The sequence below is a fragment of the Phoenix dactylifera genome, chromosome 8, assembly GCF_009389715.1.
Source record: "Phoenix dactylifera cultivar Barhee BC4 chromosome 8, palm_55x_up_171113_PBpolish2nd_filt_p, whole genome shotgun sequence".
NCBI classification, from domain to species: domain Eukaryota; kingdom Viridiplantae; phylum Streptophyta; class Magnoliopsida; order Arecales; family Arecaceae; genus Phoenix; species Phoenix dactylifera.
In genome coordinates this window covers 1,238,884-1,257,506 of record NC_052399.1, presented here as the reverse complement: position 1 = coordinate 1,257,506, position 18,623 = coordinate 1,238,884, and the positions used below count along the sequence as shown (strand labels likewise).

General features: G+C 38.5%; 2 protein-coding genes across 3 annotated transcripts; one reads left to right on the top strand and one right to left on the bottom strand.

The window, feature by feature from the left end:
• The first annotated feature begins 1,404 nt into the window (after window positions 1–1,404).
• On the top strand, window positions 1,405–9,766 carry LOC103718292 (DEAD-box ATP-dependent RNA helicase 53-like). 2 transcript variants are annotated; one of them, XM_008807035.4, is made up of 8 exons: window positions 1,405–1,765; window positions 3,042–3,169; window positions 5,832–6,243; window positions 6,380–6,478; window positions 7,829–8,053; window positions 8,141–8,302; window positions 8,578–9,110; window positions 9,489–9,766. In XM_008807035.4, the coding sequence occupies exons 1-7, from the start codon at window positions 1,487–1,489 to the stop codon at window positions 9,064–9,066; spliced, it is 1,794 nt and encodes a 597-aa protein (XP_008805257.2). In that variant the 5' UTR covers window positions 1,405–1,486; the 3' UTR covers window positions 9,067–9,110; window positions 9,489–9,766. The 2 variants fall into 2 exon arrangements, with proteins under 2 accessions (XP_008805257.2, XP_008805258.2); XM_008807036.4 differs by having other exon boundaries at window positions 9,369–9,766.
• A 1,281-nt stretch (window positions 9,767–11,047) lies between these two features.
• LOC103718290 (probable protein phosphatase 2C 12) lies at window positions 11,048–18,549 on the bottom strand. Its single transcript, XM_008807033.4, has 9 exons — window positions 17,960–18,549; window positions 16,341–16,512; window positions 15,267–15,420; window positions 15,132–15,195; window positions 13,848–13,955; window positions 13,033–13,158; window positions 12,715–12,950; window positions 11,645–11,847; window positions 11,048–11,570 (listed from the first exon to the last, which is right to left on the bottom strand). The coding sequence occupies exons 1-9, from the start codon at window positions 18,206–18,208 to the stop codon at window positions 11,557–11,559; spliced, it is 1,326 nt and encodes a 441-aa protein (XP_008805255.2). The 5' UTR covers window positions 18,209–18,549; the 3' UTR covers window positions 11,048–11,556.
• Window positions 18,550–18,623: the final 74 nt, after the last annotated feature.

The window sequence follows — 18,623 nt, the reverse complement described above, 5'->3', positions numbered from 1 at the left end:
CATGCATATATCTTGAAGGAGATTCTGCTATAGTAATTAAATGGATTCAAGGCTAGCATAGATATGACGACGAGCACTTGCTGCTTCGGAGCATACACTGGCTTTTAAGAAAATGTAGCTTCGTTCAGGCCATTCATATCTGTTGGGGGAAAAGCAAGTCATCTCGGAATACATGGGCGCATGACCATCACATGCCTGAAGACGCTCGACCTGAAAACGCCCGACCTTAAGACAAGCAGCCGGGCCCGGCGTCCGACCAGGCGCTCGACTCCGAGACGCCCCATCCAAGCACTCAACCTCGGCCAGATCTTCCTCGGAAGCTTGACTTCGGAAGCCCGACCTTACCGTCCACCTACTACAGTCACATCGTTCTGCAGCTCGACCCGGGGCTATGCCCAGCCACCGCCATCAACAATTAATGCGCATGGCCCCTGCTGATCTCTGGTTCACTCAACAATTAATGCGCATGGCCTCTGCTGATCTCCGGTTCACTCAACAATTAATACCATCTACGGATCTCAAGCCCTTCACGGCAAACAGCTGACTCACTCGGCTACGTCCGATCAGCCACGACGATTCACTGGCTCCGGCCTGATCTCCTACGGCAACACAATAATTCGCACGATCGTGCATTAATTCGGACGACGTGCTCAATCATGGTGGTAATCCGTTCGCCTCGCTACATCACCGGTATACCTGTATCCCTCTATAAAAGGAAAACCCCTCCTCCTTAGAGGAGGTTGGACTCTGAAACTCAGGAGATATATTTCCTTCCTCCTTTTACACATTAGCCCCCTCTGACTTAAGCATCGGAGGGCCGGCGCCGGAAACCCCGACCACCGGCTTTTTGCAGGTCTTCCAGAGGACGCCGCTCGCCAACAGACCGCCACCCGCTATTTCTGCACCGAAGCTCCTTCTTCTCAGCCGACGGTCGCCCCCAGGTCTAATTTCCAGCAACAATATCTATCAGGAGACAAATAGCGATTGTCTTCTTTGTTGCACAACACCTGGAATGAATTTTTTAGAAAAAAATCATAAATCTATTCTATTTTCTTCATCATTTTTTTTGTTGACTTTACTTATGCACAGTCAATATGAGTCGTGGTTGTATAAAAAGAATATAAACTTGGTTATACGTGAATACGTCGTTCAGGATACGAAATCCAAGAGCCACCGCTCCCCTTAGAATACATGCGGAGGTAAGAGTAGAACTAGCTCTATGTTCGTCGAGTCTCCTTCGCCTAGGATAAGATAACGGAGGAGTAAGGATAGCGAGGTTCTAACATAACGCCTTTTATGACGTTATAACGGTTTCAAAGGCTGAGGTGTTAGCTCCCTGATATTAAGGCGCCCTGGCTCCCAAGATATTTCGGCTAGATATGCCCTAGTGCTATATATGTGTATGTGTGTGTGTGTGTGTCTTCGTTATCCGTTGGAAGACACCCCGCTCTGCGGCTGCGAACCCCTGACGAGAAGTCGAACAGCAATGGCTCTCCTCTTCTTTCCTCTCCCCTCCTCCACTTTCTCAATCCCTCTCAAAAGAAGCCCTGAAGCCTCCTCTCTCCGCTCCATCTCCATCTCTAGAAACCCTAGTGCCGCCTCTTCTCGAAAGCCGCTCCTTTCCGCTCGCGCGGCGATGCGCCTCGCCGAGGAGGCGAGGACGGCCGATGCCTCCGCCAACCTCGATATCTCGAAGCTCGGCATCTCTGAACAGATCGTCTCCGCGCTCTCTCGTCGGGGAATCACCGAGCTCTTTCCCATTCAGGTAAACGCTATCCGTTTCTCATGGCAAAAAGTTATCTTTTTGATGGAATTTAATGCGTTTGGATTTTAGGTTTTAGTCAGAAGTTTTTTGTCTTAAGCTTCAAAATAGTGTCTACTATATGAAGAGAAAGAAGGGGATATGTGAATTAGAAAGCGAAGACCATTAGAAGTTAAATGGAGATTTCTTCTTTTTTATTTCCTAATTATTACATGTGAAATTTCTTCTCGTTTTTTTCCATCAGAATTATCTATAATTGAAAGGAAGTTTAGACCGCTATACTATTTGAACTTTAGGTATCAATTTCGGGGCGAAAGACCTTCTGACCGTACCGTTGGTGAGCACTGTATTAAATAGTTTAACTCAGTCCTGCATATGATAGGATCATCTTAGAAATTGTTGCATGTAATGCCCTTCAATCCATCAGGAACTAGTATTTAAATGAAACAGGATTATAGTTCAGTGAAAATGAATTTTAGTACGTTCTGGGAAGTTTTTAAATTTCCATTCTTCAAGAGACATTTTTCTTCCACAGTATAATGAAAACCTAGTTCAGCAATGGACTCAGAATGCCTCAAAGATCGTGTTATATCAACATTGGAGCATGGATGATGATTACAAATATGTATCACATCACTAGTTTGCTAATAATATGGGTTCTAGGGCCCAGATTTGGGAGTTTCTGGGATCTGGTTGTTTAAAAAAGTTTTTGGGTGCATTGGAGATGGAGAATAGTTTGGACCTGGAATGGTTGCTTTTGGAGGTTATTTTTTGTTGCCATCTTTCTCTTTAGCTAATGTACTTATGCTGGACTGTATATAGTGGTGTTGCCGGTGGTTGTTCAGTGGCTGGATGCAACGAGTAGAGGTCCAATATTTGGTGTTTGAGTTTGATAAAAATCTTAGGATGTTGACTTATAAAAGTACATTAGGTCATTACACTGCTTCAATTTTCCCAATAAATTAGAGAGCTTGTGAATTGTGGTGATAGGACTTGTCCGCTCTCTCGAGGGTTTCTTCATCGTGTTGTTTTTCTTGCTTGTTCTTATATGACCAGACTCCTATGTTAAGTCCAAGCTGTGGGATCTTATTGGATTGTCTAAGGTCATGGGTAGTAGGATAATAATACACAAAAATATATTGCGCAAGTCATAATTTTGCATGTTCGGATATTTGATGAAAAGCATGTGGCTTTCTTTTAGCTTTCTAGATATTTGAAACAATCTTCTCTCTGTTAAATGGATTTATTGATATAAGTAAAATACTGCTACTGAGTGTAGAGAGCTGTCTTGGAGCCAGCTATGGAAGGTCGAGATATGATTGGAAGAGCTATTACTGGTTCAGGGAAAACCCTAGCCTTTGGCATTCCCATCTTGGATAATATTATTCGACATCAGAATCACCACAGGTTCATTTCTGTCCTAATTATTACTTTGCTTTTGCTCGAAGATATCAAATTATATATGCATGTGTTTTTGCTTGTAAGTAAGTGAGCAAATGGTATGAGCAATTTGATTTTGAGTTCCCTTCTTCAAAATTCTGAAATAGAACCATGAGATTTGTTGCGTAGGTGTATGTGATTTAGCACACTAAAGGGGCATTTTTAATTTAATCGTGAGATATGTTGGAATATGATCCCAACAATATGGTGTAGTATTGAAGTACAAAATATATGATATCCTTAATAAATGAAATCATCTAAGGCATGAAATTGAATATTGAAAACTGCACAAAAATATGATGCAGAATCAAATGGAATTTTTCTTAAAAAGATTTGTTTAGAGAATTTCTTGGAAAATTTAAAGGTTGGAGACAAGCATGTCAAAAAACTCAGTGTACATTAAAGAATGAGTTTCTTCTTTTCAAGGGATCCCTGTCTTCTTATACTCCTACATCAATTTGGGTTTAGAGTTTCATCTCTTAGATTATCCTCCATTATTTCCCATATGTTCCTCACAAAATTTCTCTGCCCAGGAATTCGTATGCGTTAAAAACTGTTACAATCTTTGTAGCTGTCTATAGTTTCACTGCTGAAAAATTAAAGACTCAGAAAGTTCAGAGGCAGATTGTGTGTCTTTATGATACCCTTTTGGTACTTAGAAAGGCAATATGCAGTACCAAAAATAGACTTAAACTCCTAATAGAAAATTAGGAAGTAAGCTTTAGGTTTGATATTATTTCTCTTTTCTAACTATCCAACAATAATTATTTGTTATAAATGAGTTGTTAATCTTTTGTCATAGATACGTCTAAGGTTTTAAATCTGGTGGGACGGGGGTGTCCTGGTTTCTCCATGGAACAGAACGCCACTGCCCCATCCTGTCCCGGCAACAGTTCCGGTCATGCATCCCAATAGATATTCTCCGTCTCTCTCCCCTTGTTTCCTTTCTTTCCTTCTTTCTTTCTTTTTCATCTTTCTTTCTTTGTTTCTTTTTGTTCTTTCTTTCCTTCCTCTCTTTCTTTCTTTTTCTTCTACCTTCCTTTCTTTCCTATCCTTTTTCTTTCTTTTCTTAACCCTTTCTTTATTTCTTTATTTTTTCTTCTCTTTCTCTTTCCTTGCTTCCTTCTTTACTTTCTTTTTCTTCATCTTTTCTTCTTTTTTTTCTTTTCTCTTTCTTTGTCTCTCCCCACATGGATGGGTTTCGGAGTCCTGACCCCATGCCGGTCCCTTTTTCTCATAGGAATGGGACGGGATGACCGGGACGCCGCCTGTTCCACCAGGACTTAAAAACCTTGCCTCCAAGTATCACCTGTGCTATTTGCAATTCTTAAGGTTAGTGACACATATTTGTATTGTGCTGCAAGTAACAATTAGTAATCACTATTGTTCAAAATTTTGTTTCCTAGAGCGGTTTATGCATGAATTAATCATGCAGATCTGCTTCTACCTAGCCCTCCCCTCAGTGTGCTTGCTTGCAAGACTCCTCAAGAGCAACATTGGTACAATACTTCCACACCAATTCCGAAATCACATATTTTCAAATCATCAATGCTGATGCAAGTAACTTCAGGAAAACCAGAGTAAGTGTGGAAAACTTAAACAAAGCATGTTCAGATTTGAAGCCTAGCCTTAAGCAAGGGTATGTAGTAATAAAGTGATTGGCATATTCATACCTGCATGAAACTTAAGCCTGGTTTCTGGCAGGCTTCGGTCCAACCAATGTCCAAGGCTAGCATATTATTAAAATTACCCTGCACTAGGGTATGATCCAAGCCAATATCTGCCAAGTGATGGATTTTAAAAATAAACATTTGGCAGTTCTCCTTAGGGAAACAAGGGTTTCAAGAGAGAGCTCTCTCTAAAGTGTGGGGCCAGTCAAACAATGGTTTAGAAAAAACAACTCAATGATAATATCACATGGATATTGTGATGCATGAAGTTCATCTTTTGGCCTGTGGCTCATGTGAATGTGCACGTGCATGAAACTGATTTTCTGAAGATTTTTTTTTTGGCAAAAATTCCCATGGAGGGGAGTCAAACTCATAACCCAAAGTTTCCAAATTAGCAACTAACGAGGAGTTAATGCCCCTATTGGTGAAAGCCATGCGTAACAAATTACATATATATATATATATATATATATATATATATATATATATATATATATATATATATATATATATATATATATATATATATATATACATCTCTTACAACCAATGTCTGTGTGTTTCAGTCATCATACTTTCAGTATGCAATGCATAATGAAGATACAATTGCATTTCAGCAGATGATGTGGGTACTTCATTTAAGCGGGTGGTCATAATATATCCTGAAACATATGAACAAATTGCTCTTTGCTTGTATATTTTGTCTATATTTTGGAGCAAAAGGTCATTTATCTCTATTCTTCAAAGCCTGTAGTGATTAGGAGGCACTTGTCTATCTTATGTTTTCCCTTATTCTTCTATGGGATATTAATAAATTGTTGATATCTAGCCTGTAATTTCTGTGAGTTCTTATGGTTCTGCAATTGATTTATGTCATAAACATTTGGAAAATTCACTATGCTTGCTTGTGGCTGTCTTTAAAAAAAAAATTCTTACTGTTTTGTGCCTTTGAATTATAGGAGAAAACAAGTCCCTTCTGCTCTAATATTAGCACCTACACGGGAACTTGCACGCCAGGTGCAACGGGAGTTTAAAGCGTCTGCTCCAAGCTTGAGCAGCACATGTCTCTATGGAGGAATACCAATCATGAATCAGGTGCGAGCTCTGGGATTTGGTATGGATGTTGTTGTTGGGACACCTGGAAGAATTATCGACTTAGTTCAAAGGGGTGCCTTAGATCTCTCTGAAGTCAAGTTTGTTGTGTTGGATGAGGCTGATCAGATGTTGGCTATTGGATTTCAAGAGGATGTTGAATGCATTTTAAGTTATTTACCTTCAAGGAAGCAATGTATGCTGTTCTCTGCAACAATGCCTTCATGGGTCAATGGTCTCTCAAGAAAGTACCTGAAAGATCCTTTTGTAATTGATCTGGTGTGTTACCCTTTGTGCCTCATTTCTTTCTCTGTCCTTTAACACATAATATGCTTGTTTTATTTATCATGCCAATCAATTATCTCTACACTCCATAAAACAACTTTACACTTTTAAAGTTTTCTTTGACGTGCAGGTTGGTGACTCTGATCAGAAGTTAGCTGAGGGTATCTCTCTCTATTCTATTGCAACAACAACTCCTAATAAGCATAATCTTCTGCCAACTTTGATCTCTGTAAGTAAAGCTATCTTAAGGAGAGGTACTTGTAAGCGTAGAAAGCAGTGCTCTTACAATTCTCAAAGACTTGCTAAAGGTTGGAGAAAGTACAAAATTAAGAATTATCTGAAGAATTATATTATAAGCCTTTTGTTAAAAGAAAGTAAGAAAGCTTGGGTGTTTGTATGCCATGAAGAAAGGAAAATATTTCAAGGAGATAAAATACAAATAGGTTGGTTGCCCTGTCCATTTCATTTGTCTTACTATTTTCGACTTCACTGTTTGGACTCTACCTATTTTATATTTTTCGGATATCGGAGCCCTCTGCAGGCCTTCTTTTCCCGATATCAGAGACCCTCAACTATATTTTATTCTATATATGTATTGTTTACTTTTCCATGGGGTATTCTCTTTCTCTAAAGAAAATTCCCGATTAGTTGATTAATTGTAGTTCCCCTTTCACAGGGACTTGCTCTCTTTTAAAAAAGAAAAAGCTCCTTGATTTATTTGCTCCAACTCCCAGGCTTCCTCTTTATCATGACCCTTGGTCTTCACAATCACTGTGTAGCACGTGCAAAAGTATAGTTATCTTGTAATTGGGGAAGGCGAAAAGGAGGGGGGAGCTATGGGCTTAAATTAAGGTGGGAACATTAAGCTTAGTTTATATAAAGCCTTTTCCCATCATATTTGGGGTTGGCTACAGGAGTATCTTTAAGTTGAAAAGGCTCCATGGAAGGATTGAGTAGATTTTAGGACTGCTTGTTAGCCTTATTTCAACCTTTTGGACAAACTAGAGACAACTTGCTAGGCTTGGCAAATAAAGGTAAGCGAGGCCCTGCCATAAAACCTATATTCCAGTTGGGTGGTAGAGAGGTCTACCTTATTGGTCGCAATAAGCTCAAGAACGAAAATCCATTAGGATGCCCCTAGACTTGCAAGCAGTCTATACAAAGGATTAAAATAACTTTTGATACAGGGAGCTGTGAGTTCATCTAAAAAGACTTGAGCTAGTCAAATGAAATGAAGTCCCAACACGTTGTTGCTAAGTATGTTTACTGATTCTCATTATGAATAACGAGATCTACTTGCTGCCTTTGAGTTGTAAATTAGTTGTTTTGTATCATTAAGATATATTATATGTTCTCATTTAGTTATATTATTTGACATATATAAACTAGTACTTTCTTTCAACTTTTTTCCTGACTTTATAATTCCTTCTATTTGACGATTCTCCTTCATATACCTTGATCAGTGACTTTGTTGTACCTTCTTTCTGTGATTAGTGCCAAAATGGTTCCATTAACCTGATTCTACTTTAGTTTTTATTTTTCTATTGCTACCATTTGAATCTATTATTTAATGTTATAGAGGTATGCACAACGAGGTAAAAGTATAATTTTTACAAAGACAAAAAAGGATGCTGAATCACTTTCAAGGTCCATGGCAAGAATCATTGGAAGCAGACCATTGCATGGGAACATGCAGCAATTTCAAAGGGATAAAACTCTTGCTGCTTTCCGTGATGGACAGTTTAATGTGCTGGTTGCTACTGATGTTGCTGCACGTGGTCTTGATATTCCAAATGTTGACCTGGTACTGCAGCCTGTGATTTTCAAGCAAATGATTTTGTTTAAATCTGGTTGTGTTGTCTAGAATGCTAATCCTCAGTCATATTGTCAGGTTATTCATTTTGAAATGCCAAATACTTCAGAGATTTTCCTTCATAGATCTGGTCGGACTGGTCGTGCTGGGAAAAAGGGGACTGCTGTTCTTATTTTCACTCGAAGCCAGCAGCGTGCAGTCAGAACTATTGAGCAGGATCTATGCTGCAAATTTGAAGAGGTCTCTTATTATCCTAAGAATCTAGATTATTTAATTTCATCATTATTGTCTACAACATGATATATAAGTTTACCTGTTTTATGCTTAAGATTTTCAGTTCGGTAGTTCTATGCTTTTTAAGATTACCTGTTTCTGTTCCACAATCATTCTTCACAGGAAAATCAGCAACCCAGTTGTATAGGTACACTGGGTACTTGTTTTCCAGGGCATTACTGGGTCCCTAGTTCCTTGTAAGCCATCTCAGTGCTGACTGCTTATCATTTTTTTTTGAACAGTTGCATGGAATCACCGGTGGTGTTGGTAGCAGAATAGAATATTCAGATGGGGAAGGGAGCCTTTATGATGAGCATGATTCAGTACAAAAGAAATATCAGCGTCAAGACAATTTTTCCGGCCGCCGATATGGAAATTATGGAAGATATCAAGTATCTAATCCATCATTTAGAGGCTATGAAAGCTCTAGAAAGAACTATTTTTCTGGTCGTTCTAATTCCCAGCATGCTCGTCAAGCTCGGACCAGAAGAAAGCAGTTTCTCGAGTATGATGACTTTCAAGATGACCATCGGAATGAAAGGATCACAGGTCTAGAAAGCTTGCAGTGGCCCTCAAAGACTACACTTCCAAATGGTTATGGTGAGGCAAAATCAAATTCCTCAGACAGGACCTATAATAAGCGTAAGAGCAGAAGTAAACGATCATTCAATTCTGGAAGCACTAATGAAAATTTTGATCAGATAGTTGATTTGTTCAAGGATCTCTATTAAATGGGATCCAGACTCGTCTCATTTTCTGACAGCTTATGTGCCAGGTACATGATGAACTGTAACAAGTACACTACATTTCAAAGCATCAATATGCATATGAAAATCTGTCATTCCACGTCCTTTCAATTCTATTCATCTTTTGTGAGCTGGCTGATTGATTCTCAGGCAGATTTTTTGTTATTTTCTTTGAGAAATGGGTTCTTAGTATTTTCTTTACTATGAAGATCTTACAGTTGTGCTGTTAAGTTTCTAGATATCTACAGATTTCCTCTGACTTGTTTCATATATTTTGAATTTGGCAGTCATTGGGTTCCAAATCTTTTCCATGAACCCATAGGCATACAAGATTAAGGACATTTAAACCATCCTAAAGAAGCTGGCTGCACTGGTGCTTCTGCCTTATAATATTCTTCCACTTTCAGGGATTCAAGTGCCATTCGGTAGTCTTTTTGATGTCATTACAAGGTCAAGCAGAAGAGTGATAGCATTGCTGTTCATGTCCGCTGGGATCCATCTGGTGGTCCTCTTGAAGTCATAGGATTTTCATGCCATCAACCGTTGCTACTGCTAGAAGGATATTTAACAAAAAAAAAAAAAAACATTGTATTGAAGCTGTTCGTGTATATCGAGCAATCTGGAATGATGTTAATGTTACAAAGTGCTTCACATTACACATTGCAAATTGGCTTTTTTTTTAATCTGTCTTGGTTTTCTTCCAATTTCCCTTTCTTTCATGATTAATCCAGTGGCTTTTCTAGAGGCAAGGAATCCTATCAGCAAATATCAGTTTGAGTTACTGATGATTAAGAGGGATGCCAGTCAACTGCCTTTCAACACCTGAAATGTCTGTCAATTGCTAATTGCATCGACTTCAATAAATTTCAGGTTGCTGTCCTGCAATGCATCACTCTGACGCTGTTTATTGTACTAGAATTTTTGTATTGGGTATGGAAATGTCTGACCTGTCCTTTTCGGAATATATCCTAGTCTTCCGAACATATCCTATAGGCTGCACGTACTGCCTGGTATAATCTTTTCTGGTGAAGTTGGATAACAGGATGCTGCTTGTTTTAATCAAAAGTTCTTCCTATTTACCTTGATACTATCATGAGCCCACTCGCTATAAATTATCAGACCACTATAATGGTTGCTGCTGCTGTTCGAGCTGTGGGATTGCTTGTTCCTTATGGGACATGCAACGCTGCTGCAAGCACCATCCGGAAGCTTATCAGACTGGGTTTTGTTCCATTAGTGTCGTCCTTAACGTATAAGAAGGGAAACAAAATATAATTCCCACATGCAAGCTCTGAAGAAATGTTAGAAATAAACCACTTTTAATTCGTCAACCGATGGTAAGAATTTGCAAGTCTTGTTAGCTGATTGCTTTGAGCTAACTGCAGGATTCTAGATCCCGGCATCAACTCAAGCTTGTGATGGCCATGGACTTACTGAACTGGAAGGGCTAACGGCGATGTATTTACTAGATTATGGCTCGTGAAATCGGTGACGGACTCCCGGTGGCGGGGCGGGGCGGGGCGGGGCGCGGGGCGCTTGGGAGCTAACCCTCCCCCTACAATGTGAAGCAAGCTTAGTTGAGGTAGTAGCAGACTAGTTAAAAGCAATCCTTAATGCAAATGGCAAATGTGAATTTTGACATCAGCCACCAGACAAGCATAACTTTCTCAAGTCATTAAGAATAAGATCTGAGAGGGGGTTTTTTCGATAGATAATCCTCAGTAACTGGAGACTACAATAAAGGCCTATGTACCACAAACAAGCATGCACAAGTAACATATGAATGTAAAATTAATTCAACATGCTGCAGAAAATCTAAGATAAATAGTTAAAAATTTGAACCCACAGATATCTACGCACGCAAGGATGAAAATACCATACTCGAGACCGATATTTAAGATGATTTCCTACCATGTGTAGTGGTAACAATAAAACAAGACATGGCACAAATCAATTAACAGGTTGGTTTGCCGCAAACAGCAGTAGGCCTATGTTTCAAATTTAACTGAAATATCAATAAAAATCACAAAATACTAATGTAACAGTGCACCCAAAAAAATGTAATCGACCTCAGCCCTATCTCATGAGATGTATCCATGTCAAAGAACCTAAAAAAAAAAGTGTCATATCAAGGGCTTCTTTACGCAGGAATGGTGTTAGTATAAAAGTTCTCCCAACAAAAGATCCACATATTGCTTCTCTCAATTTGGATGCAGCTTTACAGTTAAGGGAGCAAGAATTCTGATCACTTGTCTCAGCAGATTGAAGCAGTAGCATGCGGATAAAATGCCCTTTACATGCTACTCAGGAACTGAATATAAGACACCTCAAGCTCATCAAGATATTAAAGAATATATTAGCATATGAGGCCTTAGGTGTCCACTCCATCAGCTCTAACTTTGTTGTTAGGTGTTGTGATGGGATCAGGATCCCATTGACACCAACAATGACAACAATTATTCACTTCCAATAGTCTCAACATGCAGAATCTGAAATGCAGGTAGAAAAAAATAAATGTTTTATATTATAGATAAGTCTGGTAATAACCCTGTGAGTGTCATACCTCTTGAAGGTCGTTTTCCCTCCATAGCTTCCCTTTTTGCTTGGCAAGTCCGGCAAAGAAAAGGACCATGCCATGGATGCACTCTTCCAGTTTGTGATGAACCAGCATGCAAAGAAATGCCCTCACCTGGTTTCATCTCTAGCTGGCAAACTGCACACATGAATAACTTGAACATGTTGCAGATTGGATATTCCATATTTAACCTGCAACAAAATAACTGGAAGTCACTTGGCCCAATATTGGCTGCAATATGATTGAATTTACATGAAAAAACAAATGGTAAATCTCAGACAAACATCGATAACCCATGATAGGAATCTAGCTACTACTCGGTAGAGGTGTTTGGATCCCCGACTATGATATCCATGCTATATAACAGTGACAGGAGATACACCTGGCATGGCATACTGAGATGGCATAGTTACCAAGTTGGAGTCTCCATTCACATTGATATTCTGGATACCACAATCCACTTAAAAGGGGGCTTATGTTGTAACCTGAAGATCTTGAAACTCCAAGATCTATGGCCTCCCATATCCTACATACTCCCTTACGCATCCTCTTTTTAGCTAAAAGAATATGCGTAGCTTGTAACTTCCATCCATACATATCACATGGATAGCACAGCAAGCAAGTGAGCAGCCCTCATAATTTGTTCTGTGAGATGATAGCATACTATGTTTCATAATTAATAGCTTAATATAAATAAAGCATCCGTTTGCATAGACTTGTGTCTGATTCTTCCAAGTCAGAAGAATATTACTCGGAACCAGAAATACATGCATTCATTATAGACTGGAATCAAGGGTAAGCTTTTAATTGCTAAAATACCAAGTTATCTAAGGTCCCTAACTATTAAATTTGTTGTCCAGATATCACTTGATAAGCAGCTATCAGCACATAATTTGCCCTTATTCACTAATAGTGAATTGCATCCTATACAACTCACCTAGATGCATCCAAATCTTAGGTAAAACCTAAAATGATGGCAACGAACAAGTATGAACAGCATTGCAGGAACAAGTAAAAACTAGATTGACAAAACGAAGGTCCTCCTAAAACATACAGACCTTTGAGCAAGCACTGCAGATCCATCTTCAAACATTTCCTCAAGCACATCTGGTTCAAAATGTCCTGTACCTGAATGAGATGATGACTCACATGATTGTTTGCAGAACATAAATTTGAACATCCCTTTGCCTGACTTCTTTGGAGGTGGAACAGGAGGAGCCAGTTTCTCTGGTGGTAATATATCAACCACAATGCATGTGGTATCATCTCGTAGTCCCTTAATCTGTACTGCTTCCTGTAAAAAGAAGTCCAATAACATGAAAAAACCAGCAATTATGAGGTAATTCTTGCATAGGAAAACCATTAGAATGAAGTACCTTAACAATTCTAGCGGCTGCAGCTTCTGCCGACAAGCCACGGCTGCAACTTAGAGCCTTTTCAGAAGTCAAAGCATCCCACACACCATCACTTGAGATGATAAGCCGCCCTCCAGCTTTGGGCAACTATAGCAATTATATAAACAGTTCACTAAGTATGATACTATTTATGTAGATAATGTTAACTAGTATCACATCTAACAACACAATGGAGAAGCCAGATAGTGAAGATATTGGTCTTAATCCTATGTAACTCATTCCAAGGCAAGGAACCTTTTCCATCACGAAATTGATTCCTTATCAATCAGCTAAAATAATGTGAAAATGCAGGAGAAATCTCTTTATATAATTCTTACTTCAAAAGCACAAATAAGTCCAGCCAGAACAGTTGGGAACCAATCAGTATTTTCAACTTGAACAGGTTCACACTAACTACTTAAGCACTGGAAATTTCTGAAATGTAAGCACGTACCTATTTGATAAAGAAATAATACAGGGGTTTCTACTTGCTATTTAATGCATAATGAATATTGGATAATAACCATGCCAAATCTTTTTTATCAATTAGTGTTATTTGAACCTTTTGTTGAGCAAGCAATAGCACAGGAGAGCAAAAGCTACATATCCACCATGAAATATTTCAAGTATTTCTGTATGTTTTGATGCAATCTAGAACGACATTATGAACATAAAATATTGTAAACATCACCAGTCAAACATGAGCGGCATGCAGTAGAAAGGTCACTATAGCTGGATCATCTGCTTGATTTTTTTCTTATAAAAATGATTGTTTTTTTCAGAAAGAAAATACAAACCTTCACTTGTTTCACATGTGGAATAGGAACAATAAATTCACCGACATCCATATCTCCAATTGATCTTGACAAACACAAGCCACCTGGCCAGCACCTAAGAGGGCCAAGCTGAAAAATACACTTTATATTAAGATATAGCAAAAATTTGAAACTAAATTGGTTTAATGAACTTTGAATAAGTATAAAAATCCTATCTTCTAATAATTATCTGTAAGCTACATCTACAGAATGTAAACAACAAATGCCAAGCACTCTTTCTTGTTCTATATCAGTATATGCTATTAATTGTATGGTTTCATGCTGGAAGTTACAGCCCCAACTTTTTAATTTCTTTGTAATACATCACCATCTCAACTTTTCTAGATATCAAGACATCATTATGACTTGCCAAAAAAATATTGACATGACATCCACCATTCATTTAGGGAAAAAAGAACGGCCACTTTATTTTCCCCTATCATGACCCATTGATTAAAATTTTTGATTAAATAATCTCTAAATGTTCCACAATGTTGGGGTCAAGCAAACCAGTTGAATGTAGCATAATGAGAATGTTGAGATGTATATATGGTAAAACTAGGAAGAACATGAACAAGAATGGGTATATAAGAGGAGGCATATGGGTTGCACCACCTGAAGAAAATGCTAATGCAATGCAAGCATGTTCTATGAAGCTTTGACAAAAGCTTGGTAAGAGGATGTTCTTAGAGGACGAGAACTGGCGCAGTGGTAAGATTGCTTATTGTGACCTAGAGGTCATGAATTTGAAATATGAAAACAACCTCTCTGCACACGGGGTATGGTTGTGCACATCTGACACCGTCCGGATCCTGCAATAGCGAGAACCTCATGCACTAGGCCACCTTTTTGATAAGAGGATGTTCTTAAATCTATGTCAAAAGGTACAGGAGGGAAGACCTATGAAATGATGAAAGGAAGTTGAGAGAGGAAATGAAAAAGCTTTCGCTAAATTTGGGTAATCTTTAACGAGAGATATTGGCAAAAGGAATTTCATGATATTATATTGAAATAGTTTCTAGCAGTAAAGATAGTTCTGGTTACACTTCTTATGGATAGATTATCTTCAAGAGGAGAAAGTTGATGATGCAAAACAATCATTTCACTTATCAATGCTTATATAATTAACATAACTCAAAATTCTGAGCAGTAAGCTGGATGATTAATGCCACTGGACAACCCTACAAATACTAAAGTGTCGAAGAACTTGTTCCACTAATTCAAACAAAACACTAAAAAATTAACTGGATATGCATGAAAGCATACCTCAGTAACCCCACCAGTATTTATTCTCCCAACTTCTCCACCACTTGCTCTTATGCGCTTCACCCTGTGACAAAATTAACCATAAGAGCTAGAAAAATCAAAATATTTTAATAAGTTCAGGGAGAATAAATATACTCCTCCTCATTAGCTTCCAGCCGGTGATCCGCTGACAAAAAATAACTTGAGCCTTCAGCAGATTCAAATAGGCAGAGCGAATCACCAACTGATGCAACAGTAACAACCCACCCATCTATAATCACAAATGTCACAGTTGTTCCTGAAGTATGTGCTGAAAAAAATAATCAAGTAAACTAGTTATTGTTGCAAATTAATAGGATAATAGAGAATATCATGTCCCTATTTGAATTCTGTTAAATACCAGTATGTTTTGGGCTGTACACTAATGATAAGTTCCATTTTCGGAGCTACAATACTATTGATGGGTCATCCAAGGTGAAAACCCGAAATTACAATCTTAAATGCACAAAAACCAAAGTTCAAATGTTTTAAAAGGTTTCTTGCCTATGCCTGGTCACACAAAGTCTAGTTTTTGCAACAGGATAAATGGCTAAACTTATTCACTGTCTAAAAGTATCCTAGTCCATTAAATTTTGGTCCATGTGATATTTTACTATGTTCAGATCATCATTGATGGGACGGATTCTCGGTTTGTATGGGTTTCTGTGCAGCTAATGAATTAGTTACACGTTAATGAAGTGTTAAAGTAGAGTTTTGGCAGCCTCCAAGGAAAGATTAATAGTCTTTCTAACTTCACAAGCAAAGAATTAGGCGAAATACAAAATAATGGAACATAAAGTTTCAGTTGTATTCTTTGTTAGACATCTCGCACAGTTTCATTCGCATTTTATTCCCCAGCTGGATACTGTTTGACTGTTTCTGATTAAGCAGCTAACTGAACATGATTCCACAAGCACTTTGCATGTCTATTTTAAATTAGTGACAATGTAATATTATTAGCTATAACAAAGTTCGCGACCACTTCTATGCATGTTGAGTCACTCAGCATGTCTATATAGGAGCTGGCAAAGAGATACTTGATACATAATGATTACTCTATGTGACCAATCAATTTAGCAAGAAAAAGAAAGTTAATTGATGGTCAATGAAGATGCAATCTGTGTTGCTGCTAGCCATATCAAGGTTTAGAAAGTCAAATTCAAAGAACAAATTCCTTATCAGTGCTCATACCTTTATCTTGAAACTCTTTATCTGTTTTAACAAATCCTGCAACCAAAGCTCTTGGTAATGCTGCTATCCACTCATCCCTGCTAAGAATTGAAGGAATGGCACTTAAAACGTTCTCTAAGAGATTGTCCTTGGTGTAAATTGCAGCTGCAGTCCCATTGTGTCCGTCAAAAAGCTGCAAAAAGCAGAAACAGCAGTGTTTACTCTGACCGGTGACAATTACTAGCAAGGTCTGTGGTTGACCTATGGAAACTAACCTAATGTTTGATTTTAATTTATTATCATAGGAACCGCATCATGCAATTAGCATCATATTAAAATTGACATACAAGTGCAAATTCCATTCATAAGTCAGTCTTGCCCTTGTCTTTCCACACCCACCTCCCTCCCTCCCTCCCTCGAGAGGTCACTTTGGCCATTCACATAATTTTAGTTTAGTTTATTCACAATTTCCAAAGAGCTGAAGTCTGAGGCCCTTTTGAGATTCTATGTTCCTATTGTTGAAAATTGCTTGAGGTGAAAGGAAGGTCAAGAATCAACAGCAAATGTATAACTTCGATCTAACTCCTCAGGCATGTCATGGACAGCACGGAGGATGATAAAGCAAAGCTTCTAACAAATTAAGCGGGAAATAAATATGATGGGGATAGTATTATTGCTAAAATATATGCTAACAAAACAACTTACGATAGTGAATTAGCACATATTATTGAGCCAAGCACCCCAGTTTGCTATTGCCTTTTTCCTTAAGACGTGTTTCTTTTTTCAGTTAATTATACTTTAACGTTCAAAAAGATTGTAGATAATTTCTTAGAACCAGGTTGATTTCTCATATGTTATAAGAAAGCAAGAGCATCAAGATTCGCATGTTATCAAGTCATGCAAATAAGAGAAAGTGTTAGCGAGACTCCACAAAGTAGAATTGAATCACCCTACTAAAGCACAACCACAACAGGCAACACCTTTACATGCTTATGACAGTAAATTTCATTACTCTTACAATACCATATTTTCCTACAGTAATTCATTCCTACTAACAAAGTCCATTTAGCACATAACAATAGCAAAGTTAGGTAATTTTTAAGAAATCATGCCCTGATATACTTTTAAAAAGGGGGGAAAACATGTTTTAAAATTTTATAGAATCAAAGAATCTATTCTTTAGGATGCATATAGAAAATGATATCACAAGAAAAGGCAGAAAAAGCCAATAGATCCAAATTAGCAGTATTCACCTCTATGGCTACAATAAATGACCCACCATGTCAACCCTCTATGACTCCCTAAACTTTTTTCCAAGCAAGCCAAAGCCTCCAAACACATTTAGCGTCCACTAGAATCTCCCAACTTTAAACAAAAATCAATGCCATATCACTCATCATACATCAAAAACAACTAATTAGACCATCTCCGCCACAGAAGCTCACGCCTTTTTGACAAAACTCCAAAATATTATTTTTTTTTTCTCATTCAAATGCCCATCAACACATTAAAAAGCAAAAAACAAAAAAAATCAAAACAAGTGCTCCCAATTTTCAACACTACATCGAGGAAAGAATCGAAATCTAGGAAACCAAGGAAAGAATTCCAAAGAAAAGTTGGCAGGACTCCAGAGGAATTACCGCGAAGACAGAGAAGGTGGCGACGTCGTCCCCGGGCACGCGCCGGCATTCGGTCATGGAAAGGGTGAAATCCTCCCCCTTCTTCCTCTGGCTCGCCTGCCCGTGAAGGATGTCCGGCTTCTCCTCCCTCCTCTCGCTCGACAGCTCCCGCTTCAGCAGCAACGCCAGCGGCACCCTGGACCTGGCCGCCATCTGCCCCTTCTCTCCAACGGCACCTCTTTGCCTTCCAAAACTCCAACTTTCTGACATAAGAAAAAGAAAAGATACGAGAATTCACGTTGATTTGTATGGAGATCGACACATTCTATCTTTGAACGGAAGATTTGAGGAGGAAAAGAGGGAGAATCGGCACTCCAAGCTGGGGATTATATTGAGGAAATCAAAAGAATTTCCATTCAGCACAGATTGGATTGGAGAGTGTTGAAAGTTGGCAATATAGCGGAAAAAATGAGAGAGAAAAAGGAATGAATTTTCCTTTAATTTTTTTCCTTTTTTCGCTTTTTTTTCGCTCTCTTGGGAGGAGGGAGAGGAGAGCAACGCGCGCGCCGGTTTCTATCTTGGATGAAAATGATGGACAGCGTTGTAATTCGAAGAGATAAACATATTATATACTACGTATTTTAATCCGTCTAAGTTTATCAGCTAATCTTATATGGTATGAAGC

Excerpts from the sequence above, each read along its gene's own strand:
- LOC103718290 (XM_008807033.4), bottom strand. The coding sequence starts at position 18,208 with ATGTCAGAAAGTTGGAGTTTTGGAAGGCAAAGAGGTGCCGTTGGAGAG. Across the intron at positions 16,513-17,959 it reads CCACCTTCTCTGTCTTCGCG|CTTTTTGACGGACACAATGG; the intron begins GTAATTCCTCTG and ends TGCTTTTTGCAG. Across the intron at positions 13,956-15,131 it reads ATACTGGTGGGGTTACTGAG|CTTGGCCCTCTTAGGTGCTG; the intron begins GTATGCTTTCAT and ends TGTATTTTTCAG.
- LOC103718292 (XM_008807035.4), top strand. The coding sequence starts at position 1,487 with ATGGCTCTCCTCTTCTTTCCTCTCCCCTCCTCCACTTTCTCAATCCCT. Across the intron at positions 1,766-3,041 it reads CCGAGCTCTTTCCCATTCAG|AGAGCTGTCTTGGAGCCAGC; the intron begins GTAAACGCTATC and ends TACTGAGTGTAG. Across the intron at positions 8,303-8,577 it reads TATGCTGCAAATTTGAAGAG|TTGCATGGAATCACCGGTGG; the intron begins GTCTCTTATTAT and ends TTTTTTGAACAG.